This window comes from Bactrocera neohumeralis, chromosome 6 (genome assembly GCF_024586455.1).
Source record: "Bactrocera neohumeralis isolate Rockhampton chromosome 6, APGP_CSIRO_Bneo_wtdbg2-racon-allhic-juicebox.fasta_v2, whole genome shotgun sequence".
Taxonomy (NCBI): Eukaryota; Metazoa; Arthropoda; class Insecta; order Diptera; family Tephritidae; genus Bactrocera; species Bactrocera neohumeralis.
The window spans coordinates 60,325,088-60,337,645 of NC_065923.1; the positions used below are offsets into that span (position 1 = coordinate 60,325,088).

General features: G+C 36.7%; 2 protein-coding genes across 16 annotated transcripts in view; both read left to right on the top strand.

Annotated features, from left to right (window-relative positions):
* LOC126763169 (insulin-like growth factor-binding protein complex acid labile subunit) overlaps positions 1-4,963 on the top strand; it is a 182,786-nt gene extending 177,823 nt beyond the window's left edge. For all 15 annotated transcript variants that reach the window (XM_050480440.1, XM_050480439.1, XM_050480447.1 and 12 more), the window contains one exon: positions 3,136-4,963. In XM_050480440.1, the coding sequence (XP_050336397.1) occupies positions 3,236-4,963 (1,728 nt within the window). In that variant the 5' untranslated portion in view covers positions 3,136-3,235. The remainder of the gene's footprint in view (positions 1-3,135) is intronic.
* A 195-nt stretch (positions 4,964-5,158) lies between these two features.
* Positions 5,159-9,043, top strand: LOC126763223 (AP-1 complex subunit gamma-like). Its single transcript, XM_050480532.1, has one exon. The coding sequence runs from the start codon at positions 5,159-5,161 to the stop codon at positions 5,786-5,788; it is 630 nt and encodes a 209-aa protein (XP_050336489.1). The 3' UTR covers positions 5,789-9,043.
* Positions 9,044-12,558: the final 3,515 nt, after the last annotated feature.

Genomic DNA, 12,558 nt, shown 5'->3' on the forward strand with positions numbered 1-12,558 from the left:
TATAAAAAAGCTTAGTATGACTTACTTTTTCGAAAATTTTCTAAAAACAATTAAAGCAAAGCTTTGGTATCAAAGTGACGACTTGGATATACTTTAGAACATTTTAATCGAGTTTTTCACATAACTATTTGGTTAAAACTAGGTTTAAGGCGCACTTCTTTTAATAGTTTACAAAATCTTTACAGATAAATAATACTAATTTTTGGGTGTTAAGATTATTTGAAAAGTATAATATCAAAATATGTATTGCATCGCTTAAAGATTCAATTGCAATAAATGATTTTTTCATTTTGCACGGACGGACGGACAGACGGACGAACGGACGGACAGACGGACGGACAGACGGACGGACAGACAGACATCCGGATTTCATTATATCACTGTGTATATATAACTTATATCTGACTCTTTTAGTTTTAGGACTTACAAACAACCGTTATGTGAACAAAACTATAATACTCTCGTTAAAAAAAAAAGATTAAAAGACTTTGGGATTGTGTGATAAATTCTTGTATCTCATGGAAAAATGTATTATTCACGCTAAGTCAACCCATACTTAACGATATCTTCACTCTTTTGTGAAATCCACAACATTCTAATCACCGTCTACCTCATTTTGATGAAGAAATTATGTCATATCATGTATGAATACACTATATATACCATCGTTCATATAAACAATTTAAGGCCTTGAGGTCGGGTAAAATTATATTTGCCGCCACTCATCTCTTAACACAAAACTTTTCTCTGTTATCTAGCTGTCATTATTTGTTTACTTTTTTTGTTTTTATCGTTCACTTGTTGTGACAGACGCCCATCCGAGAAGCCCCCAAAACGGTGTAAGTGTGAGTAAAAGTGGTAAAAGCGGTTGTAAAGTTATTTTGCAAAGTAATTTTCAAGCAAAACACCGCAATTGCTCATATCTACGGCTACATTTACATATATACGTATGTATGCATGTTTCTGCTTTTAACACACCCTTTGATATGCGTCACAAAATGCCGCAGTAAAAAGCCACACATCATTCGGCTTGTTGGTTATGGAGTGCCATAAAAACTGTTTGCTGCTATCACGGCAATTGGCTCGGCAGAGGAGAAATAGGGAAAGAGAGCATAAACAATGGAATTGAACGCATGAACGAATGCACGAATGCACGAAGGCGGCGAACTGACATGAAGAAGTAGTAAGTAAGCGCTGAGAAGATAGGCAGTTGACTGACTGCTTGGCAACCTAAAGGAAAACCAGCAGAAAGAGAGTGAATTGGGTAGCTGAAAGAAAGGAGGAAAGGTTGTCGTCATTTTAAAATGTAAACTGATATGAGGAAAATTTCTTCCTTCCGGTAAACGGTCCCATAAATTTACTCGATAGGCGTATGTGCGTGCGTGTAAATATATTTGTGTTAGTGTGTGTTCGTATCCTTTATACCACTCTTTATGCGGCGAAATTTTAACCTACAAATGGCTGCCAAATGCTCGAAGCATGCACGTCCAACAAGTTGGTTATGGCAAAAGTATGATAATGACGGTTTTATTTTTTGTGGTCAGACCGCAGAGACTGATCGCATACACCTACAAACATATAAGCAGAAAAGTGAATATGCCTTTTCTTTTGTTAAGAAAACTCTCTCTCAGACTCTTTTTGTGCATATCTCTCCATTATGCTGGCGAACAACGCTCCTGGGTGTTTCTCCCGCATTTACATAATAAAAAGAAAAGTTGAAAGATATTCGCATAAAAGCATGCAAAAATGATTGAGCTGGGACAGCATAGCATCTACATACACCGACGTATATCTACATATGTATATAGAAACGCCTTAAGGCGAGGCGTACGTTGCCACACAAGCCACCTACGCGACGGCAGGCATTCAATGCGGAAGGATGCCATCAGTTTAAAACATCCATTTACGCACATGCTTACGCATAAAAGATTAATATTTGCTCAAGGCTTAAGGGTCGTGTGTATGGTAGCCACTAAAGGCGTTTTGTAAAATTTTATTATGACCTTTGACCTTTTTCTGAATTTCTTGACATTCTTCTTTAAGAAACTGTTTGACATAAGGTACGCTTTTAACGTGGGAAGCGTGTAGGCGCCGAACGGAAGCAAAACAGAAGAAACTGCCAGAAACTTCAATTACTTAACCGACATGGTTGTTTCAATTAGTGGAAATTAGTTTTGGACTTATTCCAATTTTAAGTTTTTACAACTTTAAAAATACAATACGGATACAAAGTCAATTAATCAAACAAAATTCATCAGATATTTTATGGAGTTGCCACTAAATTTAGAAAACAAATGTGTAGACCAATGATTAATAATTTTGAAAAAAAACTTCATACAACATTTCAATTGAGAAAGAAGGTTAACGCAGTTTTTAAGTCATACGTCACAAAACAATTAATCAAAATTTGTAACATACTTCTATGGACTTGCCACTAAACTTTGATAATGTTTACAAAACGAAAAAATTATTTAGAAAAAAATTTATAGGGACGACATTACAAAGTTTTAGTGGTTTTAAGGTTACCAATATCACGAGAAAGGTTTCTTCTCTTAATAATTTTTTGTAATTTAAAAACTATGTCTTAAGTTATATATGTATATACGGAGATATTATGTAAAGTTGCCACTTCATTTTAATAACAAAAAAGTAAGGAAGAGCTAAGTTCGGGTGCAACTGAAAATTTTCTGCTCTTGCAACTTGCAAGAATCAAAGCTACGAAAATGCTTTAAGGTGTAAAACCAATCATAAAGAGTAAAGTCAGCCGGACATTCGAAAATCGCTATATTAGTTACATAGGGGGCTTAGTTAATTTTAGACTAGTTTTCGCCCAAATTTATCTAGTTTAGGCTCAAAGCTACACTGTTATGAGTAAAACACGCTCTCTTATTTATATTGAGATAACTCACATATTGGCTGATATATGCGGTACAACGTCACCCGGAAGTTCGAAAATTTGTATATAACATTAAGTATATGGGGGCTAAAAGAAGTATTGGTCCGATTATATAAAACTTTATATATAAACTATTTCTAAAAGTAAGATCTTATACACGTTAGAAAATAAAAATATATATATAAAACATGACAAAAAAAGTATTCCACTAACCACTGCTATTCTTCTTCTCATTGTAGTTGTAAACCGGGCCAACTCTTCGAATGAAGTTTCGTAATAAACGAAATACGAGTCGAAGCGCTTGACGTAAGCCAACAATAACGCACAACAATAGAACGTATGTTAACTAATAACCGATACAAACTAAGTAAATCTCAAAGAACGAATTCGAAAATGTCGGTGAGAAAATCACAAAACCGGTTTAGTGCTGCAACAGCTCCTTACCAACAGCGAGTGCATATGTACACACTCCTGAGTTGCCTGTGCGCACTCTCGACATTAGTGCCGCCCACAAATGCGTTGGCGAATTGCCCCAGCAGCTGTCAGTGTGACGATGACACTTTGGTGGTGAAGTGCGGTGAAGGCGCACTCGATGTGCTGCCAATAACACTGAATCCCTTCATACAACGCTTGGTGATACAAAGCAATAAAATCAAGACCATAGACTCATCGCTGCAATTCTATGCGGAGCTTTTGTTCCTGGACCTCTCCTACAATGACTTGGTCACACTGCCGATGCGCACATTCCAATTTCAACGCAAGCTGCAAGAGCTGCATTTGAATCACAATAAAATCGGTCAGATCAGCAATATGACATTTGTGGGCTTGGCCGCATTAACGGTGCTGAATTTGCGTGGGAATCTCCTGGCCGAGCTCGAACAGGGAACCTTTGCGAAAATGTCCAAACTGGCGGAATTAAATTTGGGACAAAATCGTATTAATCGTATCGATCCGCACGCATTTGATGGTTTGGTGAATCTACGTACACTCTATCTCGATGATAATACATTGACAACAGTACCGGCGCCTAGCATATTCCAAGCAATGCCTAATTTAGCTGAGCTTTATTTGGGCACCAACTCATTTACGTCTATACAAGCGAAAGCTTTTATAGATCTCAAAGGGTTAACACGCTTGGACTTACGGGGTGCTGGTCTGCATAACATCTCCGCCGAGGCATTGAAAGGTCTGGAGGGCTTGCGGTACTTAGATCTGGCTGACAATCGCCTACACGTTGTACCGACAAATGCGCTGAGCCACTTGGAGAGACTAGAGGAACTTTTGTTGGGACAGAATGATTTTGAGGTGATTGGCAGCGGCGCCTTCGGTGGACTGACACAGTTACGTAAACTGGAAATTACAGGCGCCCAGCGGTTGCGTAGCGTGCAAAATGGCGCTTTTAGCGCCAACACCAATCTGGAACATTTGAATCTATCATCCAACAAGATGTTGCAGGAAGTGCAAGAGAACGCTTTGGGAGGACTGCCACACCTGCGTCACGTCATACTCAAAGAAAATGACTTGCACACGATTGCTGAGGGACTCGTACCATGGACCGATCTACAAACACTCGATCTCTCCGACAATCCGATCGTCTGCGATTGTCAAGTATTGTGGCTGCGTAATTTGCTCGTATCGAAGAACTCTACCACCGACAGGCTCATCGACGTGATGTGCGTTTACCCGGAACCCATGCGTAAAGAGCCACTAGCGCAACTATCGCCGGCCATGCTAGGCTGCTCACATAGTGACACAAAGCAACAGGCCATGATCATAGTGGTGGTTGTTGTTACAACAGCCATCATAACCGGTTTGTCGTTGCTGATTTATGGCTGTCGGCGACGCATACGTGAAACACTGAAAGGCGGTTGGGGCAACTCGGCATTGGGACGTAAGGAGCGCGAATACCAGAAGACTTGCTCAGATGAAGAGTACATGACGCGGCAGCAACACCCTTGCAGCCTCAGCATACAACCAACAATGCAGTTCACCAACAGCGTCGGCTATAATATGCAACAGACGCAGCCGTATATGGGCTCCCGGCCAATACCAGTTACCGAACTATAGCTAGAAGCACCACCCCCACCTCCACATCGAGGTTGGGGTACCTCGACAGCGACGGTGAATACAAATAATGCAACAACAACAACAGCGACTGCCACAAATACCCTACAACAATTGCAAGTACCGAATGGTGTGCATGCTAACGGCACACTGCCCGCCGAACTGCAGTCGCCCTTTGTACAACTCAGTCAGATACACATGATGACAAACAACAACACTACCAGCAATAGCAATACCTTTAATAAAATGCCTAACGGTAAGCCGCCGCCACCACCACCACACGCACATACTCTGTCTTCGTTACCACGCTACGGCAGCGCACGTCGTGAGCCGAAAATTAACGAACGCGCTGAAAGTTCGCTCTCACACGAGCCACCCTACAGCCAGCATCTTGCCAATCAGAATGGACAACGCACAACCACAGCCGATCGTTATTTACGCCTCACGCAGGACCATTTCAATCACAATCACGGTCCCTACGGCAGTATTGGTAGCAACAAACATCCTAATACGCTGAGTGGCGACCGTTCACCGCGTGAGAGCGAGTGTAATTACATACACAATAACTCTCATTACTCGCTGCCCTTGGATCATGCATTGAATGCCGTTACGCCAACTCCGACGCCTCCAGCGTTGCCATTACGCAACGGACAGCTGATGCCGCTTAACAGCAATAATACGGGCATGCAGCGTATCCCAGCTTACAATAACAACAATTGTAGTAATGGTTATGCTACGATAGGCGGCGGAGGCAATCATTTTAGTGGTGGCGTTGCCATTGGCGTCGGTGGCAACAACAATAATGGTAGTTTAAGACGTTATCACTGATATACGCTTAAGGGCGGTTGGTGCGGCACAAGCCGCAGCGCCTACTATGAGAAATACGAATGCGCCTATGAACATCCAACAACGGCAAATCGAAATAGCTTCGAGATGTGTACATTTGTGAGGCCGTAAGATGATTAAATAGAACCTGCTTAGGGCTAAGAACAAGAAGGGAAAGTAATAGAAAATGTAAGGGACATAATAGAGCAAAGATCTACAAGAAATAGAACATAGTTTGAAAAGACCTGGAGTTGCAAAAAAATAGTCACTATAAGGATCAATCATATATTTTTAACATAACTTTCGCGAAGTTGACAGAAATATGCTGCGGAAAACAGTTCTGAAGAAACAAACACTGCCGTAGAACAAATAAATTCCAAAGTCCACAAAATTTTATATTGAAGCTACGCAAATTACTATATTTTATACATTACTTTATAGATGCCATAAATCGATAGTATTGTAGTAGAAGAAGCGTTACAAAAATAAAAACCTAGAAACCAAATAAAGTTCGAGAGGAGTTCTAAAAAAATATGAGTTAATGATTATGCCAATATGAGGACCTAACTCATCGAAAGTCTCAGAGCTCAAAAAAATATCCCAAGTACATATATTTCGGCTGATCGCAATTTTAGTGCAACTGGTTCAAATCAGGACTGTGTGAAAAATTGATCTTAACAATGTTCTAGGAGAAGGTATTGCTGAAAGATCCAATATTCAGTTACCTTAAAGCGTATTTTTTTTAAAGGAAGGCCTCCTGGAAATCTGTACGAAATCAGGCACATATTGATCCGTACTAAAAATTTTTGAATTTAGGTTTCCCATTTAGTCCAGTTTATGTACGTTCCTTATAAGAGCAGAATCCAAAATTACATATTTATTATGGTGCTAAATCTAGATAAGTACTTACATACTTTTTGATCAGTTGCCAATTAGTTATACTTTCGTTTCGTCTTTTCCTGCTAATAAGTTAAGGTTGTACAATCTTTTAAAATCTTGACGATAAAAGGGGAGCCTTTCACAATTTTCAAGTCCTTTTCCATACAACATCTGGGATTTCTGAATAACTTTAACTTAGCTACTAAAGCCAGAGATAAAAAATCAATATAAAGTGGTACGCACATATGTACATACGAATATAATATTCCAATAAAACTCGGTCAAGTGCTGCATATGGTCTACTAGACCCAGTTTAATATCAACGAGCATAACCTTTTAGCACTTTAACGCCTCTGTAAACTAATTCTAAGGTTAGGGCAGATAAATATATCGACAAAAATGGTTCTAAAGGTTGCTTATTTCTTACAATTAAGCGTTTTTTTGCCAGGCAGGTCTTTCCACTAGTTCTTTTCTGTTCTCTGAGCGTAATATTTCTTCTCATTTTCATATTTTATAAGAACTATTGAGTGCTCTAATCCTTCTTATTACTTTTGCCGTTCTCACGAGTCAAATAATCATTTATGCAGGAATATTTTGATTGGTACATCTTATAACCGAATACTAGATACACTATTTAAGGATCTATTAGTCAGTGTTGGTATAATAATAACTTTTATAATAACATTTCCATGAGTTCCCATATGTATTTACGAATCCACACTGTACACAAAAGACTAAAGCCATTGTTCATAGCGCGTTATTGATCGTTGCCATCATCGATATCGCATTATTGTATTCACTAGTGATTTCTTCAATCATACAAAGTAGGCAGCAATTTTCGTGATTTGGTTTTCGTATTAAAAACCGTTAACTTGTAGGTTTTCCACAAGCAGCTTTAGTTTATTAGCTATTTCCTTTTTGATTGTAAATTTATCGGATATTTTTATGTATATGTAAATTAGCTTTAAAGCTCAATTAAATCGACTTGTCAACATAATTAGTTAACCCAATGATTGGCAAGGCAATGCGTCTCCAATAGAGACTGGTTAGCATATTTATGCATACATACTATAAAATAATGTATATACATATGTATATGTATGTGCAGTTATGTATGATAACGCTGTAAATTTACTTGCAAACTCGGAAAAATACGTGTATTCAGGCAAAAGCATTTTTTTGTAATATAACGACTAGCATACATAAATTGTAAACTTTTTTCTTGCAACATGTATTAAATAATTATAATTTAATTGGTTTTTATTTGTAAATAAATATAATTGTGATTTTAGTCAAAGCGGTTAATTGAAAAGCACAAACACCAAAATATGCATACAAGTATGGTAGTGTGTGTATATACTAAAAAAATGTTGATGAATCCGAAAAAAATAGAAAACGGTAAAAAATTAAAAAAAAATAAATCAAATTAATTGCCATAAGAAAATAATTATCGCATAATATGCTACTAAGCTACGGTAGGAGACGATAAAGTAATTAAAAAAATAAAAAATGTTAAATAAATAAAATATTTCTCATTTATAGCGCGCAACTGTGGCGTAAATTATATAATTCGTGCATAAACGCATGCACACACACTTGCGTATATTTATTGGCGCGTGAAAAAGACAGAAAAATGTATGAATTGCGACAATTGATTTTCAGTGATCTAAATATTAAGTTTAAAATTAATTATTTGTAAATATTAAAAAATAAATTTTACATATGATTATTGATAATTATATATACATCTATATGTACAGATAAGTTAAAAACTATATAAAAAATCAAATTATATTGAGAATACTATAAAACATAAATGCAAGCAATCATATAAAAATAATTATTTAAAAAAACACAGATAAAAAAAATATATATATAAAATATTAATTAAATGAAAAAAAAATTATGCAGCTAGCAAAGATATTGAACACATATATTTGTAAATATTCAAAAACAAGCAATAATTCTCCGAAATATTACACAAATCAAACTAGAGTATGAGAAAAAAATTAAAGTAAAAAAAAAAACTTTATATTTGTAATTAATTGCGAAACTTAATAAGCAAATATATAATTGTATTATATTGTACACTTCTTAATAATATTGTCTTACACAAAAAAAATGGAACGACTCAAAACTATTACGAATTAAATTATTATTGGCAACAACTTATGTGTTAGTCACTACAGTCAGCAACAAAGATCTGCAAACACAAAACCATCTATTGAAATTAAAAATTTTATTTATTTTTAGTTTAGTATTCTACTTAATCCTAATTATGATTTGCCCCAATTGATGATATGCTGTATGTATTTATTACAACTTTTACTCTGAAATAAAACACACAAACACGTATACTTATTACAAGAACCAATATAATTTTTGGTAGTTATTATATTTTTCGATTGATTTTGATTTGCGTTTACAGAATGGTAAGTTGAGTTAATTAATGGAAAAAGTGCTTTCTAATAGGTTAACATTTTTTGTTTTGCATTTTGCACTTATAGAGGACATAACCTCTACACTAGAAAAGAACACACGCAATTAATATGAACTTTTTATATTCTTGCAACCAGTTGCTACAGAGTATTATGGTTTTGTTCACCTAACGGTTGTGCGTATCAACTAAAACTAATCGAGATAGATATAGGGTTATGTATATAATAGGTTGTCAAAAAAGTCTTGCGGTATTTTCGCTAGTTGGCGCTGAAAGCGCGTAGTTCTAGTTTTATTCGTCGCATCGGGTCATGCTATACCTTTTTGGAAAGCTCATTTCACGCGCTAACACGTGTTTGATTGATTGTCGTTTCTCTTAAGTCGTTCGTGAGTTATAGCGTCGCAAACATGGAGCAAAATAAAGAGAAAATACGGCATATTTTACAGTACTACTACGATAAAGGCAAAAATGCATCTCAAGCCGCCAATAAAATTTGTGCAGTTTATGGACTCGATACAGTTTCCACTTTCACCGCACAACGATGGTTTCAACGTTTTCGTTCTGGTGTAGAGGTGGTCGAAGATGCGCCACGCACCGGAAGGCCTGTCGTCGAAAATTGCGATAAAATCGCTGAATAGGTCGAAAGAGACTGGCATAGTAGCAGCCGTAGCATCGGTCAAGAGCTGGGCATGAGCCATCAAAAATTCATTTCAATTTCAATAAAAAAAAAAATCAATAAAAATGCCGCAAGACTTGTTTGACAACCCATTATAAATGATCAGGATGACGAGAAAAGTTGAAATCCGGTTGACTGCCTGCCTGTCTGTCCGTCCGTCCTTCCGTGCAAGCTGTAACTTAAGTAAAATTTTAGATATCTCGATGACACTTGGTACGTGGTTGCCTTAGTACAAAAAAAAGTTCGTAGATGGGCTTTTTAAAAAAGTGGGCGTGGCCCCGCCCTCTAACAAGTTTAGTGTACATGTCTCTTAAACGACTAGAATTACAATAAGCAAATTTGGTGAGTACACATTTTATAAGAACTTCTACCGACATTGTGAAAATGGATGAAATCGTAGGATGAGATCGCATATAATAATAATATAATAACTATGTCTATATCTAACTAATCACTTCATTGGTTCAGTTTCCAGTACACAATTCAAGAAGCAATTAATAAAACAGGATAAAACTTTGCAAAAATAATTTCTTTAATGTGTGCCACCTTATGACCAAAAATTGTTTAAATCCAAAAAAAACTGCTCAAGCCCCTAGGCAATGAATGTGTGGACTAAATGCTTATAGTTGACTTTTGATCGAAAATGTCGGCCTTTTATGACAGTATGTCTGTATGTCAAAAATGGGTTGAATCGGACCAATGCTTCCCGTAACTCCCATATACTTTATATAAAAATTTTCGAACTTCGGCGTGACTTTGTACCAAAATGTGAGTTATCCCAATGAAAATAAGAGAGCGTATTTTATTCATAACAGTTTACCTTTGTGCCTAAAATATATTAATTTGTTCGAAAGCTTTGCCTAGTCCCTATATAACTAATATCAGTATTTTAGAACAACCGGCTGACTATACTCTATATGATTGGTTTTACACCTTAAAGTATTTTCGTAGCTTTGATTCTTGCAAGTTGCAAGAGTATAAAATGCTCGGTTCCACCCGAACTTAGCCCTTCCTTATTTGTTCTAAAATGCATTCCATTTTGCACCCATCTCATTTATTGTGAACGTAACCTCAAAACTAGTGAAAAGACGTGAAAACCTTAATATATGTGCCCCATTTTCAATCATTTCGAAAATTCCGTTCAAACCTTAGGTATTCTATTTTAAACATAACCTCCATTTATGTGACTATAATTTCAACAACGATAAAGGTAAAGAAAAAGAATAACCCAACAGATGAAATATACAAAATACTTGCTCATTTTTGTATATGGTAAACATATGTACATATATGCGTGAACCTTTTTAACAAGAATAACTACAAAACTTGTATAATGTTCATTGTAGTTCATTTACATATCAACGTTGCCTTTATTTTTAGTCAATTAAGGCGATTCAGTAATTAAACGCTGATAGACCCGCTTTATCCCATAATCAGAGCCGCCCTCCCTTATTGGAATATTTCTAATACTTTAATTATTTTCCCACTTACTGCGTCAATGATTTTGAAGAATAACTCAAAAACAAATGCGGCGGAAATCCTATAAAGTGTATATATAAATGATCAGTATGTTGAGCTAAGTCGATTTAGTCATGTCCGTCTGCCTGTATATATGTATACGAACTAGTTCCTCAGTTTTTATACTCTCGCAACAATGTTGCTAAGGAGAGTATTATAGTTTTGTTCACATAACGGTTGTTTGTAAGTCCTAAAACTAAAAGAGTCAGATATACGGTTATGTATACCAAAGTGATCAGGGCGACGAGTAGAGTCGAAATCCGGATGTCTGTCTGTCCGTCCGTCCGTCTGTCCGTCCGTCTGTCCGTCCGTCTGTCCGTCCGTCTGTCCGTCCGTCCGTGCAAGCTGTAACTTGAGTAAAAATTGAGATATCATGATGAAACTTGGTACACGTATTCCTTGGCTCTATAAGAAGGTTAAGTTCGAAGATGGGCAAAATCGGCCTACTGCCACGCCCACAAAATGGCGGAAACCGAAAACCTATAAAGTGTCATAACTAAGCCATAAATAAAGATATTAAAGTGAAATTTGGCACAAAGGATCGCATTAGGGAGGGGCATATTTGGGCGTAATTTTTTTGGAAAAGTGGGCGTGGCCCCGCCCCCTACTAAGTTTTTTGCACATATCTCAGAAACTACTATAGCTATGTCAACCAAACTCTATAGAGTCGTTTACTTCAGGCATTTACATATACAGTTCAAAAATGGAAGAAATCGGATAATAACCACGCCCACCTCCCATACAAAGGTTATGTTGAAAATCACTAAAAGTGCGTTAACCGACTAATAAAAAACGTCAGAAACACTAAATTTTACGGAAGAAGTGGCAGAAGGAAGCTGCACCCAGGCTTTTTTTAAAAATTGAAAATGGGCGTGGCGCCGCCCACTTATGGACCAAAAACCATATCTCAGGAACTACTAGACCGATTTCAATGAAATTCGGTGTGTAATATTTTCTTAACACTCTGATGACATGTACGAAATATGGGTGAAATCGGTTCACAACCACGCCTTCTTCCAATATAAAGCTATTTTGAATTCCATCTGATGCCTTCTCTGTATAATACGAGTATAAACATTAGGAACCAATGATGATAGCGGAATAAAACTTTACAAAAATACGGTATTTGAAAAATATTTAAATGACGGATAATGAAATCTCGATTATCACTTTACCATGCGAGAGTATAAAATGTTCGGTGACACCCGAACTTAGCCCTTCCTTACTTGTTAAGATATCGTTTTGAAAATTCGCAAACTTCAT

What these genes read in the sequence shown, in the direction of transcription:
- LOC126763223 (XM_050480532.1), top strand. Translation starts at nt 5,159, where the DNA reads ATGATGACAAACAACAACACTACCAGCAATAGCAATACCTTTAATAAA.